We start from the raw sequence: 16,816 nt of genomic DNA, 5'->3' as shown, positions 1-16,816 counted from the left end.
CCCTGCATCTATCCTCCAAATTGGCAATACGTGGATTTGAAATTTAATGTATACATATTTGTGTTGTAGGTCTGTGTGATTGTTGTGACAACCAGAGTTTTTTTCCAAAGGAATAGCCAACTCAAAATTGGAAAACCTTCGAAAATCATATTTTTAGCTGATTACCATTGCGCAATCGCGGGTTCCAAACCCGGATTTTCACCAAAGACAAAATCTGGGGTATGGGGGCCCGAGCCTCCTTTCCCCAAGAAAATTAAAAATTAAAACCATTTTTGTAGAAAATTAAAATACTGGAAAAAATACAGTCTTATACTATGTTAATTTTAAATTCCTTTCAAATGTTAGTGACCCACAATTTCTGTGGAAGAAATCCTTCTGCCCCTCCAAAAGCAGATTCTGCGTACTCACCCATTATTTTTGCGATGTGAAATGGTAACTACCACATAGCAGCTAGATGACAAAACTGGATATTCAAGGTAGATTTTTTTTTTTGAACGATCTCTGAAAATGTTTTATGCTTTGAACAGGGATTCCAAATCCTTTAAGATTTTTCAAAAAAATTGTGCATTCGCAATCTTGTAGGAACAAGGCAAATTTTTACGCCATATTAGACACGTGTTATGGAATTTAGGGTAATATTCTACCCTATGGTCTCCGGTAAACATGCCTCATTCAGAAAATGAACACACGTGTCAGTGAGAATATTTACAATACGAAACTAGATGTAACATAACAGCGATCCATATGTGCACCTGAAGTTTTTTAAATTCTGGTTGGAAAAAAAAATTATGGGTTGATTATATTATTGAACATGATTCTAAGGGGGCTAGCTTATGAACAAGAGCCGATACTTGTGGAAGAGATTTTGTGCTTGGGGAACACCATGGACTGGAGGTGAATGAAAATGGCATTCAAGAACTATTTGTTAAAAATGTCTAAAAGTTGATGAAGTTATGGCTCTCTTTTTCATACGCCAGCAATAGAGTTCATGGACTTTATCTCATCCGAGAAAGAGAGAAGTAAGGAGGAGTTCCTCACATAAAATGAGATTATGGAGATGTGTAGAATGTGTGTTTATCTGTGCAAAACTCTGTAGAAAAGAACCATCCAAATACAGCTGTAGCAATGTGTAATTCTCTCCAATGAACATTGCAATTTGCCATTGGATAAGGTTCTCTTTGGAAGTCAAGCAAAAAAGAATAAGTTTGCAAACAGTGAGTCTGTAAATCGTCCTAAATGATAGTCCTCTCTCTCTCTCTCTCTCTCTCATCGTTTAGAGTAAGTTAATTTGCAAACATTATCCTATTGTACATTTATTTATGGCATTGTTCGTATTATGTATATTTTATTACATTATATATAATTATTAATGTATTTAATTATTGATTGAATGCCGTTTTTGTTAGTCATTTTTATGTGAATGACTAATTGTGGAATGAATTATTCGAGTTTCCATTATTTCCTATGGAGAAGTTTGATTCGGATAACGAGCATGTTTGCAGAATGAATTAAGCTCATTAACCAAAGTGCCACTGTATATGGATAAGTCTCAAGATTCTTTACCCATAAAAAGTTATGATATCTCACGTAGAGCCAAGTCTAATGCTGTTATTAACTGTGTAACTTTGATTTACAAATCCCCCCCCCCCCCAGGCTACACACCTTTAGTTGAAGATTGTTTTGAGACTTGGAAATTACGCAGCACGAGAATGTGTTAGCCGTTGGCAAAAGCTTTATTTTTCCATGTTTATTAATAATATGCTGTGAATATAATATAAATTAATAATATGGCTATCAAATAATGTAAATAAGACTGAGTGTATTTATAGTGTTGACTTGATTTTACATAACATGGTAAGGTGTAATAGGGTTGTGAATAAGTGGAATAGAATTCACGGCCCCCCTGGAAGTAAGCTAATTTGATTGGAACGTTTAAAAAGACATACAATAAACATATTGATGTAAATAGAGAAGCTATCCATACTTAGATTAGACAACCATAATTTTTTATGTGCAGTATATTTATATTTTATCATAATTATTGTTTTATTGCTCTTATTGGGTTGCTGTATTTTGATATAGTCTATATATATATATATATATATATATATTTGACATCCATATTTTTATTAACATATTTTTCAGCTACCTCATTGGGCATTTTGTTTGTTGTGGTGTTTCTAATATGTGCTGTGTAACTGCCAAGTCCCAAAATGTTCAACTAAAGGTGTGTAGCCTTGGGGTGATTTTTGAATCACAGTGTTAGTTAACAGTATTTAGACTTGGCTCTACATCAGATATCACAACTTTTAAACAGGTAAAGAATCTCGAGACTTGGTCACACTTATTACATGAAATGTTTTTGATGAGATTTGTTGCTTCTGAATCCAGAAGACAGTTCAAAGTGCTTCTTAAACACATAACACACATTCCTCAAGACAATGTTACTTTCAACACATTCACTGCTGATTGTACGCTCGTGCATGATGCAGCTTTATTGTTGAAGAGTTACTCATGCACTGGCACATGGTGTTGGGTGATGTCTCAGGTGCCAGTCACATGCTGGCACAGGAAAAAACTGTCTCAATGTTTATTCCACATTTCAATTGGCATTGTAAAACACAATCTACTTCTATGCCAGGGCAATAACTAATACGACCTCGCATGACCGGCAGTTAATGTGTTAACTCACACAGACTACTTTCTGACATGCATTAATTAGTTGAAAATTACACAGTATCAGTTATTACCATAAGGGTGGACAACCTATATAATTAACAATGTAGTGTTTGTTACAAGATTACCATATTTTAAAGTGTATAAGAAACCCCTTTTTTGCCAAAAATTTAGGTCCAAAAGTAGGCAGGGTTTTTTCTTACACATAGATAGTATTATAGACATTAACAAATTACTCAATGCCTTGCATTTTATGACAAGAGCAACTCTGATGATGGTAATGAACTAGTTGATGTCGCTGATTTTGATGTATCAGATGAGAGTGATGAGGAATTTAATGATTTATACGGTATATAAAAAAATATATTTTTTATTCACATCTTGAAAATATCTTTGAGGGAGGGAATTTTTTCCAAATTTTTTAGCCCAAAAAATTGGGGGGGGGGGAAGGGGAGTGTCCTTATACACGTTAAAATACGGTACATGTTAAGCGATCAAATCAAAAAACATAGGAGTATTAAGGCAATTTTAAAAAACAAAGGTGCTGTGAAATGTTCTTTGATATGATATTGACTGCAGCACCTTGCATATGTCCAAAAACAAACAAATAAATTACAATGCTGAAAGAGATTGAGGTTAAAAAAATTATTATACAGACATCTCACCCTTCCAAGGAGAATCAAGCCAATCTGTATTGTGTATTTTACTTTCTTTTTGTGCATTCGTATAAGCCTCTTGCAATATGCCTTCATATCTTGCTTCTTCCTCCTATACCAGGAAAATAAAAGTTTTGTTACCTACTGCACAATGCATGCAAGCATGTACATTTCAATTTGTGTTCCCACAAAAATGAAATTGACAAAAAATAAAAACGAACCTCAATTTCTTTTTCAGTCACCATATCTTCAACCAAGAGTTGGCGACTGTACTGTTCAAGAACCTGAAGCTGCTTACGAATCTTTGTATACATGAGAGGCTGTGTAAACATTGGTTCATCAATTTCATTATGACCATTTCTCCTGTAGCAAACCTATTTAAATTTTGAAATATATTTACTGAAAAATATCATAAGGTTACTGTACACAGATGGAAGTAGAAATGGAAAACATCATGCAAACAAAATATTTAAGATCTTTTTTTGAAGTTTTTGTAAATTATTACAATTTTTGATTGATATCCTTCAAAATGTAAGAATTTCTTATGAATCTAATTTTCAATTATTTAAATGGAAAATTATTTGAATACAGAAAAAAGAGAACTACCAAATCAATCACAACATCTTTTCCGAATCTAGCTCTAAACTCTGCAGCTACATTGGAAACATGAACAACAGCTTCAGGGTTATCAGCATTGACATGGAATATTGGTGCATTAACAACTCTAGCAACATCTGTGCAATACGGTGATGATCGTGCAACTCGTGGATCAGTGGTGAAACCAATCTAAAATGTATTTGGAAAACAGTCTTTGACACAACTTTTATACGACATGTTTCTTACTTTCAATCTTTATTTCAAATAACTAATTAGATTTTTTTAATACCATTTGTAATAAATGAGAAATATTATGATAACCTATTAAAAATATGCAAATGAATTCAATACAAGAATAATTAAAGAAAAAAATAGCACAACTATACAATGATACTAAGCCACACATGCACAGTGTAAACATTTCTTGGAGGAATTTCTAACAAATTGGTGCATGCTGGAAAATGTAAAAATATAATCATGTTCCTAACATATTTACAGTGGTTTCTATGAGTCAAACAAAATATAAAACTCATAATAAAACGACCAAATGATGATTTACAGAACAAGAAATTTGAGAATGTAGTGGTAAAAAGCAAGCAGCATTGAGGAACAATATGCCAATCAATAAAATCTTCTATGAAAGAGGGGTTGCATCAGCTGAAAGGATTGACCTTCCCTCCTCCCGCCTGCACCCAACCTAAGTGATTCAGATTCGCGCACTCCTTTTTACCAGCTCATTTTTTTTGGCGTTTTAGTTTTGATTGTTGACGCATGCCGGTCTGTGCATAAAAACAAAGAATTCATATTGTTTTTAACTTTTGTATTGAGGCTGTGAGTGTTATTCTCACAATTTTCTCTCTACATCAACTTTTCTACCAAGTACCTACTACTCACATGATTTAAGCTATGGATCAGTGGTTAAAAACTGAATCGGTGCAGAAGCTGATTGAAACAGCAAAATAAAGTACCGTGCACCACCAGAGTTCTGTAGACGTGAAAACATATTTTGAATCTGACAAAAGTGATGATGTCAAAGCTACAGAGGCCCCCTACTACATTAGCTATCATATTGTGACATGAGGAAAACATCACACCATTGGTGAAAATTTAATTTCATCATGCATCAAAGATGCTGTCAGATGCTTGCAGAGAGGAATGCTCATGTAATGAGTTTAATACCTGTCAAATAATACTGTGTCTCGAAGAATACAAGACATGTCAGATGATGTCAAGAGCAGTCATAAGTCACGTGAAAGGTTGCAATTTTTTTCCTATCCAAGTCTACGAAAGTACTGTTTTTGTGTAAGTTTTTTGCGCAACATTCGGTGCTACTTGTAATTGCTAAATATTTGAAAGAGAATTCAAAGAAAATCTATTTATTTGTCCCCCATTGAAGAGGTCATATGACTATTAAAGACCTACTTGAAGCAATCAATCATTATTTCGTTAAAAAAGGCATTCACTGGGCAAAATGTGAGGCTCATCACAGATGGAGGAAAATCCTTGGAAGGTTGTTACTCAGGCCTTCATGCATGCAGAAGAAGTGGCAGAAGTTTCCCCAAAAATGGAATGGAGTTACTGCTGTATTCACAGACAGAGGCTTTGCATCTCGAAACCTTTGCCTCCAAATTAGCAAAATGTTCTTCATGAAGCAGTCAAAGTTGTCAAGTTTATTAAGGTGAAGCCTACCAACTTCAGGTTGTTTAAACTGTAGTGTGAATACATGAACAGCCTTCACAACACTTTGCTATTGCATACCAAAGTTAGATGGTTGTCCCGGGGTTAAGTCCTGACATGGCTGTTCGAACTTCAGCACAAGGTAGCCCTTTCTTTGGAAGTGTTCGAAACACTTCATGATTTCCTGTCACAGGCCAAGCTAAATTTAACAGTTGGTGATAAGATAATTGAGCACTTGGAAGGATTAAAATCCTCGTTTGAAAAATATTTTTCAGAGCTGGAAATGGGCGATCGATGGATATCTAATCTTTTGAAAGAAGACTATTTTAAACCAGATTTTTTCCATTCAGAAAAGGAGAAATCGCTGGAGCTTGCATCAGATACCAATATGAAGAACCTCTTCAATGGTGGAATGGTGAATCTAGTCAGTTTTTGGGCTCGTTGCAGTGACAAATAGAGTGATCTTTCTAGAAAAGCCATAATGTTTTTGTTGCTCTTGTTTGTTAGCACAGAGCTTGTTGAACAGGTGTTCTCTTCATACACTTATATAAAAAATATAGAAGGAAATTCAACGCAGCACCAGATTTGAGCTTGTATTTATATTCTTTGGAGCCTAATTTTTCAAAATTGTAATTCAATACAGCCCCTAATATCACGTTAATTTTTTCCCCCAATCGTTGTGTTAATTTGTTTGCTTACTTCAAAAATAAAAACTATATAATGAAAAAATTTAATTCAATTCAACATTTACCTTTTTATGGAAGTTTTCAGAATCTGTAATGCGTGAAACAGATTGGGGGAATACCTGGTGTATTCAGGGTTGGGGTACGTGGAAAGGAACCTAGTAAACTGGGGGTGCATGGACTGAAAAAGGTTGGGGAACCAAAACTGCTCTAGAGTACTCTTATTTTTTAACCTTTTATTTCCAATTCGTGTGACCCCTTAAGTTGTTTTGACTTTTCATTGTTTCATTTCTATAATGCGTGTTACTTTGAATGATTTTGTTAGTTGCATCTTTCAGTTCTTCTCTGATATTTACATTTTTAATGGTGGTCATTACCATTTAAATATGGGATTAATTTAATTGCATTGATTAAAAAAACTGTGTTTAAATTATTTTTTATCTGAAAATTTGAGACTGACAAAAGATAGAATAGAAATGAATTACCTTTTGGGTTAGATAATACAATTGGAAGCCGACGTAGATGAACCCAAAATTACAAAAGAACCACGGCTATACACATTTCGGAACTATATGAAGTTCCTTCATCAGTAGCAGAAACAAAGAAGAAAAAGAAAAACTCCTTATAGCGGGAGTTACTTGCTGTTGTTGACAAAAGAGTCTAATTCAAAATGAACTGGCAACAAAAGAGTAGAGGAGGAGGATGGAAAAAGAAAAATGGTGGAGCCAATCGCAAACGAGAACGTGATAGTGATGGAGAAGAATAATTATTATAGAAACTGTTGCCACAGATTTTTTAGAAGGGTGGTGTGCGTTAGGTCGTTGACCAACTGATCAAGATAACTCCTAATATCCTAAGAGCAATCGATCAATTGTCCAATCCCCGATCAACTGTTAGTGATCAATCGATCAATAGCAGTTGATCGTGGCTACCACAGCTCTCTCATTGATAATCTACACAGCAAACTTATTAAAAACACTTCCGCAACCAAAGCTAAACCTGAACACAAAAACTTGATCATTTTGCCTTTCTTTCCAAAAACCAGCCAACGCATCGCTAAAATCCTATGAAAATACAATTTTTCTGTGGTTTTCATCCTCATCAATAAATTTCGCTTCGCCAAACTAAAAGATCCCATTGACCCACTCAACAACTGGGGCATCTACAGCATTTCATGCCAATGCGGATTATCATATATAGGTCAAACTAAATGTGCCCTAAAATACCGTTTAAACGAACATAGAAGATATGTAACCAGCCAAGACTTTAACCACTCATCCATAGCCCAACACTGCTGGTCAATTTAACCATAAATTTGACTTCTCTTCTGCCAAAATCATACAAAAATGACCCTCATCGTCTGACTTGGACTTCTTCGAATCATTCCACATCAATAAAAACACAAACCAGCTGGTCAACGACCTAACTAACACACCACCCTTCTCAAAAATCTAGCGAAGTTTCTACACAATAATTATTCTTCTCCATCAGCATAACTATCACGTTCTCATTTACGATTGGCTCCACCATTTTTTTTCTATCCTCCTCCTCTACTCTCTTGTTGCCGGTTCATTTTGAATTCAACTCTTTCGTCCATAACAGCAAGTAACTCCTGCTATATAAGGAGTTTTTCTTTTTCTTCCTTGTTTCTGCTACTGATGAAGGAACTTCATATAGTTCCAAAACGCGTATAGCCGTGGGTTCTTTTGCAATTTTGGGTTCATCCACATCAGCTTTCAATTGTATTAAAAGATAGAATGCTTCAAAATAATCAATTTTAATCTTTGGATGCCGTAAAAATGTTAATGATACAATTTTAAAGAAAATTTATGAAATATTCACATACATACAAATGAACTGATCAATTTAGTAAGTATATTTACCTGGTTATTAACAACTATGTGAATAGTACCATGGGTAGAATAGTCAGGTAGATCACTCAAATGAAATGTTTCATATACAATTCCTTGTCCAGCAAAAGCAGCATCACCATGAAGAAGTATACTCATAACCTAGAGCATGTGTCAGAGCAATGCAATATATAACATATAAGGAAAAATTCACGCCTTTATCAATGTGTCCTAGAATTTCTTCAAAATTTGCGCATTAATCATTTTGTGATCAAAGTAAATATACCTAATAATATTCAATACTATTCCATGCATACAACTCTGTGAATAAAACATATTAGCTGCAAAAGAAAAGTTTCTAACAAATGTTCTTTTATTGCCAAGCCTTTACACAGGTATAATTTAAATTTTTAAATTTAAAACAATTTTTATCTTTAATCATATAATAAGTCTAGTGCGTGACTCTGGATTAGACAATATTTGATGGCTGAATGTGGCAAGCACTATACTCTTAAAGTTTTTGTTTTGAGTTATAAGTTTATTTTCATAGCCCTGAATAAATTCTGACCCAATGGTTTTACAGAAGATAGTCGAGATGATCAGCAGTCAAATTTGTAAAGACAACTAACAAAACATATATACATGTTTGAACTTCAACCTCTCTCCAATGCATGAAAAAGTTACAATGAATAATATTTAATATGAGATCACCTTTTTGCCTTGATTGTCCCCTCTATAAAACTGTTCAGCTCTAGTTTTCCCTTGAACAACTGGATCAACAGCTGCATTTAATGTTGCATATTAGGAGAAGAAAAATTTTTTTTAATATAAAATACGAACAGGAGAATGAAACGTGTATAAATACAAAAACCACTATTATTTAAAGAGAGAAAAGAAAAAATAAATCCACAGAAAAAAAATTAGTAGTCGAGAAGAACATTTTGATGATTTTGAATTCTAATTTTATTGACCATTTAAACCACTGAAATAGAATTTAAAAAGCACACATTTCATATAATTGGAATTTCATGTTCAATGGTATAAAAACAAAGAGGTTATGATGCATCAAATGCAAGCAAATGAAATGGGATGAAACAGAAACATTACTGTGATCAGAAAATGACTAAATTATTGATAGAACTAGTAATATTTTGAAGTGAACACTGCTTAAATTTTACCTTCTAAGTGAGATGGATTAGCCACAACAGCAAGTTTTATGTTTTTGTTTGTAACTCTATTCAGTCTTTCATGACACATACCTAGATGATATTTTACATCCCCTGAACCCTATAGCATAAGAAAAAAAACATCATCCTTAAAATTTAAAAATCTGTACATTTAATGAACACAACTGATGAAAAATGTGTTTTTTTTCTACCATTTTAAAAATATTTTATATTTATATTTCAAAAGTCTACAGGTTAAAAAAAAATTCTAGCATTAACAACATAAGCAAAGAAATTTATAAAAAATACATACAAAATCAAATGAAGTAAGGGCATGAATGAATGAACGCCAGGGTCTCTGCCACCGGACTTATCCCGTTGCCGAGATCTCTTCCAGCCCAGCTTCGTGGCAGAGTCTGGAACAAAGTGAGTGTGTACACCTAACAGTCTGAGTGTGTAGCTAGTGTTGCGTATGATATTTCAGTGCTGCCATCTATACTTCAAATTGTTAGTGAAGTGTAATGATTGAATATTTGTAACGTTGTAGGCCTGTTGCTCTCTGTGGCGAGACTTTTTAACGGGGACATCGGCTCGCATTTGCACCTTGAAGTTGGGAACCACAGAAAACCAACTTCAGCCGACCACCACTGTGGGGTTCGAACCCGGATCCTCACATCGGGAGTCCGTCACTATAACCACTCGACCACCACAGCGGCTATGAAGTAAAGGCAGTGAAAATGTGTGAATATATATTATGAACTTATGGTAATATTTTTATTTTTATAGTAATTTTTTTTTTTTCAAGCCAAATGGAAAATTTGAAAATAAGGTATCAATTGAGCAAATCCCTGAACATCCCAAAAATAGAGCTGTAAAAAAAAACACACCAAAATCATGCAACATATCAACTCATGCCACTGCTTATCAACTCATGCCAGATAATGAAAGATCAGGTTGTGACAGTCGGTGAGCTGTATATAGAGTGGCGAACATGGAAAATTCCTTTATTCTACATTAATACAGAACAATTCTACATTAACATGCGAAACACAACCTTTCACCATGAAGGTTAAACTCAAACTCCTTGAGAATGTCTTCGTTTTTCAATACAAACTTAATTGTCACACGTGTCTTGTGAATAAAAGTACTACTGAACCACCTCGTCAACAGCTTGCCTGTTACAAGGTCAATTGAGGAAATAAAAAATATTTTGCAGAGATTTATAATTTCTCAGAAAAAAATAGAATACATATATTGATAGATTCTGCAGAATGAGAAAAATTAAATCACTTCCTTTCTTTTTGTCTGTTTTAACAGATCCTGCAAGACTTAACATGCACAATGCATAGAACTTTGAAATTCTAATTATAAAATTTCACAATTTCATTTAGGGTTTTCCGTTATTCACTTTTTGCTAATCATCACTTGCAATATATAACAATATTGTAATAAAATACATTAGAAAAATAAGTGTAAAAGCTAAAGTGTTTTTATTTTATATTTATATGTTTTCAATTTTCTAAATATTTATATTTAAGCTGGATAAATAAAATTTATAATGACAAATTCAATAGTTAAAAAAATTTGAACTTAATATTTCTGCATCACAAGCAAAGATGGAATGACTAAACTGATTTCTTTGCAAAAATCTGCAAAGTTGTTTGATAACAAATGTAAGGAATACTCAGTCTCACGGCTGTTATTTCTGTTTGAGTGAGATTTGGGTTTGAGGCTTCGGCGAGATTTTCATTCAGTGATACAAGTGAAATTTTAGTGTGGTGAAGTATCATACATGCATTTTATACCTATTTGTGAAATATTTCATATTTGGCCAGTATAATTAGCATAATTTTATTTTTATGAATAAAAGTTTCACATGCACACAACTTCATTTTAAAACATTTACATCAGCCTTCATGCCAAAAATAAGAGTTATTCTAGAACTAGCTCTAAAAATACAATCATGCTATGTGCAGGTAGTTTTTTTTTTGTTCTTTTTTTGCATTTCATATGCTGATTTTCAAGCAAGCATAAGGAAAATTAAATAGTTCTAAATTTCTCTCACAGAAATTATAACTTTACCTGCGAAACTCAGGTTGTTTCTGCTTCTTCCTGAAAAAAACCGCTGATTAAAATTTATATATACCTTCAACCCAAGAGGTTTTTAATTTACAATAATCATATATACACTAGAACCCAGCTAATCCAAACTGTATTAATCAGAACAACTAAGACAAGGTGCATGAGAAATAGCACCTATCCTACATGTCGAGAGCTATCTGCAGCATCATGGGCCACTGGAGCCCCTTTCTAGATTGCCACAATTGATGGTAATTGTAATTAAATGTTATCATGTGGGGTCCCTTATGAACCAAGGATGCGACAGCCAACAGGACATAGCCAGTTGTGATGTATTAAAACTGCCTGGCCCATGCATGCATGTTTTCACACGCCTATTCAGTACGTGTTGCACATTTTATATGAAGAAAGATGTGGGCGAAAGGTTGTACCACCTTTTAATCATTGCTGAACATAGTGGCATCTAAATATGATTAAGTGTAGTGTCCAGAGTCAAACCATGTCCCATAATAAGACTTTTATCATTAAATTATTTTTTTCTTACTACATTCCTCTGCATTAACCAGCATGCTAAAAAATCAGGGAGAACCAGCTTTTTGAGTGCTGGAATCTGGTCCATTCCCGGCATGACAAAAAAATTAAATTTCAATAAGGATCACATGATATATTCAGAAGACCAATATCATTAATATATCTATATAATATCAAAGATGCCACTGGACTCAATTTACCTGGGTCCCGGGACCCAGGTTATTTGAAAAATCTGGGTCCTTTTTGAGTGAAAGTGTGTGGGTCCCTCTCAAAAAAAAATTATACCCCTCCCCCATAATTCACTAGTATCTCTATGGATTTTCCTCCAGCATGCCCCAGGTCTTTGATCACCTGCTTATATTTCTTCATTGAGACTCTTAACAGTTGAAGGCACACATTTATATATTTACTAATAATCAATGTATTCTGATTGATTTTATATTTCGTTAAAAAAATCTTAGCACTTTCAATATCCTCTGATCAAATTCAAAACAAATTAGATTCTCTCTCTCCTCTCTGACACATATCTTCTCATTCCCTATTCATACTTTGGTTTTCTTGGTAGAATGATTTTATTTTTCTTCCCTGTATGCTGGTCCACCATTCTGATCTGTGGCCATTTAACTGCCACCTATTTTAACAGCTGAATATGGGAGCTATGTCAGATTTGTGTTGGAGAAACTTAACAGTGTACTTATGTGTGAGTGCCCAGCATTTGGTGTGTTTTGTGTTCAGTAGGTGGTGTCATCTATCTAGCGCCACAACTAGATACTTTCTCAAATGGGCAAGTACACATTTTGGCACACTCATGTAATGTAGAAGAAGCAGTTATAAAGGGTGAATTTGGTGTCCCCTCTAGTCCAGAGTCCAAGACACTAGGGCCGCCTGTCCCTCCCAGTTGCAGCCCTAAATCTATCCTCCAAACTGGTAATGCGTGCATTTGATGTTTAATGTATGCATATTTGTGTTGTAAGTCTGTGTGATTGCCATGGCAACCAGAAGTTTTTTCAAAGGAATAGCAAACTCAAAATTTGAAATCCACATTTTTAGCCGATTACCATTGCACAATCGCAAGTTCCAAACACAGACTTTCACCAAAAGCAAAATTCGGGGGGGGGGGGGGTTACAAGGGCCTTTCTCCCTTCCCAACGGAGATAAAAAATTAAAAACATTTTTGTAGAGGATTAAAATAATTTCTTTTATACTATATCTGTAAAGAATCAAATCCTTCTGCCCCTCGAAAAACTAATTCTGCTTACACACCCGTGATTTTAGCGATGCGAAACGGTGACTACTGCATAGCAGCAGATGACAAAACTGTGGATATTCAAGGTCGAGTTTTTACAGATTCGGTTTTTTTTCCACGATATCGGGAAAGTTTTACAATTTGAACTGGTGTTCCAATCTTTTACGATTAAAAAAAACAGTGCATTCGCAATATTGTAGGAACAAGATGAATTTACGCCGTAGAGATGATGTCTTTGAATGCCGGCCGATGGCATAGCGTGTCAATGGCATCTCTGTAATATAATATATCTATATTAAATACAGAATAAATATGTGAATCTGAATAAAATAGTTTTCACTATATTTTTCACAGCAAATGTGTATTTGATAATGGTAATGAAAGTTAAGCATTTTTTTTAACACTAACTTAGTTATCACCAGTCTAATATGAAATACAGATGCTGCTTTTTTTCATATTCAGAGATGGAGGAAACACACTGTCACTTCAGTAATACAATATCCTTTAGCTTATTACAATCCTTCATGACAAAATTTAAGCTGTTCTAGAGCACGATTTAAAAATAGTAACATTATATACAGGTTTTTTTTGAATTTCATATGCTGAATACTAAAAGATTTTTTACAAAAACTGAAAAATGCCCCTTTCCCCAGGGAGTGTCTCAATTAGGTCTTGTCAAAGAAATAGGGTTACTCAGTCATTGAATGTTTAAGAAATTAATCTGATAATTCCAATTTTTTGCTTTTCTAGCGTGAATTCTAAACATAGGCCAATCCGAATTAGATCAGATTACTGAGTTCTACTGTATATATCTATAAGTTAAACAAATAAAACTAGACTATAAAATAATATTTTCCTTTTGGTCTGTTTTGCTCAAAATCTCTCTCTTACCTTATTATTTTACTTTTTTTTTTGAAAGAGGGTGTTGTTTAGAAACATACATTAATAACACATTTCCTAATTTTATTAATTTTCGATTCAAGCACTCAATTTTTTTCTTTTAATTATCAGAATTGAAACATTATGACTAGGGTGACGATACGTCCCGTATTTCCCGGGACAGTCCCGGTTTTTTCTGTTTTTTTAGCCGTCCTGACTTTTTGGCAAAAGTGTCCCGGGTTTTCCCGTATTTTACACGAAGCCTACTTGAATTTTTATTCTTTATTGAAGTCAAAGATTGACATTATTTTTCAACTCATAAATTATTTTAGGATACATCTATATATGAGAATACTAATCTCCCACAGGTGGTGGTAACGGGTACCTGGCATTCTCCATACGAAAGTCCGACGTGAATCAGACAGCAAGCTAAACCTGGACTCGTCGGAAAACATCACACAAGCCCACTGTGACGATGTCCACATTGCATGTTTTCTACTCCAGGCTTATCGCTGCCGACAGTGAGTTGCCGTGAGCGGAAGCCATCTGACAGGCCTGCGAGCATATAGACCAATATCTCCCAAACGTCTGTACACGGTTTGCCTTGAAACTGTGGTACCCGTGGCTGCAGATAGCTGACAAAACAGGTCGGATGCTGTGCTCCGTCTGCTTCTTTTGGCAGTTATTGTCAAATACCGGTCTTCATTCGGCGTTGTAACTCGGGGGCGACCTGTACTGTAACGTCTACTGACATTTCCGTTATCTTGGAATCGTTGCCAAAGCCTAGAGATGACACTTTGGGCAATTCCAAGTTCCTCGGATACTTCCATCTGAGTATGCCCACATTCCAGGCGGCCGATAATTCTACCACGTAAAAAATCATCCACATGCGCCCTCTGTGTCATAACTATTCGCTTATGGCACTGAGCGCCTTACAGAACTCTTGTGAACAATTTTACTTCTTTGCCACCATTCCTTATATACCCCCCTCTTACACTCTCGTCATTGTGACATACTATCGGCATCATCTGGTGGCTTCCTGAAATTTGCATATCATTCTTCTGCCAGATGTGTGTGATAATTCTACAGGTGAAATTTTTACTTTAGATTTCGATTTCCGTGTGATTCTGAATTATCCTTAATTTATCGACATGAGTGTAATTTCAATACTTATTTCATGACCATTTCAAGATTTACAATATTAGATGTGAATCAGAATAAAATGATTTTTTAAAAAAATTTTATGATTTTTTACCTCATCATCAGGTTCTAATCCACTAAACTGAGCAAAAATCTGTTCCAATGGCTTCCTGCATACATTTGACAATACATTCAACCTCCCTCTGCAAAAAATAAGTAATTTTCATCATTAATATATGTCCCTGGTAGCATGTACTAGCCATATTTTATTAAGCCTCTAGCAAAATATAATTGGTTACTGGTGCTTGTATACCTCTTGATTACTGAAGACCGGTTTTGAGATCATTTAATCATAATGATACAACATTTCTGCAATCCTCTCTTCACACAATCAAATAAAATAAAAAAAATTTAGGAATCCTATTTGAGTTTTTAAAAAGTACAAACTGTTACTGAACCCTGAACAGCTTCTAGATACACTGATTTTTTTAAATTCAAATTAATCTAATAACATACTTTAAGACCAATTCCTCTAAATTTCAACATTAATTTTTAGATTCAAGAGGTAGATGTATTCTTTCATAATACCTGTGAGGCATGCCTATGACAATACTTTCAATTCCTTGATCACTAGAACGATCAATAATAGTCTTCATCGATGGAATTAAAACTTCACATCCCTCTAATCCAAAACGTTTTTCTGAAACCCACTTTTTGGCTAAAAATTCTTCAAATCTAGGAGAAAAATGAAATAATTTAAAAAATAAAACATTGTGTTTACCCCAAACAACGTGAAGATTAAAATAAGAAAAAATAAATCAGTTTTATATTTCACTCAAACCTTCATATAACCAACTCCCTATTGGTTATATGAACACTCTTTTGAACACTTATTTACTACGAGGGAGATTTGTTTCATAGGTCCTTATTTATGGGGCACCCTGTATAGCTTCCTAGACAAGGCTGTCTTAGAGCACGGTCTTGCCTCATTCGTCTATCTGTGCATGAGTGGTCTGTGATGACCTTACGTAGTAATTAACACTGACAGTGGCAGACTTGTAGGGAACTCTGTGCATTGCTTGGATCCCCACCCAAAATGTGAGAAAATTACAAAAAAAGGGAAAAAGATGGCCAAATCTATTGTTTTATCACTTTGGTCCCCCTCCCCCGAACAAAATTTCTGGCTACGGGCCTGTCTACACCCTATCCACAGATGAAATGGAAATGATAGCGAAACTCATGATTATATATTTGGGTTGTGTACAGTTAATAAAAGAAAAAGGATTTCATGTGGATCTATATATCATGTGGTTTTATAAATGGAAAGCAGTGCTACACTTTTGAAAAACATCACTAGAAAATGTAGGAACACTTGCATTCAGACATTCAGGTAAGCTTACTTGGTTGATCTGAGAAGACGAGCGAGTAACAGTCTTTTTTGCTCCTTAGTGAATTGCATGATTCCAGGAGTTTCAAATCTTTGGCGAATCCAAGCACACTGCTCTTGGCTATTAATAAACATATACTCTATTCCAATATGCCGACAATAAACATCCTATATTAGAGGCATAAACAAAATTTCAAATACTGAAGGGGTATAAAAAAGAGGGGAAAAAAAAAGATTTTGATTTTTTAC

At 34.5% G+C, this 16,816-nt stretch overlaps 1 protein-coding gene across 1 annotated transcript in view; it reads right to left on the bottom strand.

Moving 5' to 3' along the window:
• Positions 1–16,816, bottom strand: part of LOC149069368 (2-oxoglutarate dehydrogenase complex component E1-like) — an 89,586-nt gene that overhangs the window by 63,602 nt on the left and 9,168 nt on the right. Inside the window, exons 5-13 of the mRNA XM_089250236.1 lie at positions 16,581–16,735; positions 15,769–15,915; positions 15,296–15,383; positions 9,318–9,426; positions 8,851–8,921; positions 8,173–8,301; positions 3,939–4,118; positions 3,554–3,706; positions 3,342–3,444 (exon numbers count right to left, since the gene is read on the bottom strand). Of these exons, the coding sequence (XP_089106362.1) occupies positions 3,342–3,444; positions 3,554–3,706; positions 3,939–4,118; positions 8,173–8,301; positions 8,851–8,921; positions 9,318–9,426; positions 15,296–15,383; positions 15,769–15,915; positions 16,581–16,735 (1,135 nt within the window). The remainder of the gene's footprint in view (positions 1–3,341; positions 3,445–3,553; positions 3,707–3,938; positions 4,119–8,172; positions 8,302–8,850; positions 8,922–9,317; positions 9,427–15,295; positions 15,384–15,768; positions 15,916–16,580; positions 16,736–16,816) is intronic.

Source organism: Pholcus phalangioides, unplaced genomic scaffold, assembly GCF_987345545.1.
Source record: "Pholcus phalangioides strain wild (caught in Gottingen) unplaced genomic scaffold, Ppha-v1.0 ptg000022l_1, whole genome shotgun sequence".
Classification (NCBI taxonomy): Eukaryota; Metazoa; Arthropoda; class Arachnida; order Araneae; family Pholcidae; genus Pholcus; species Pholcus phalangioides.
The sequence above is the reverse complement of the archived record's forward strand: the minus strand, read 5'-3'. Positions and strand labels throughout refer to the sequence as shown.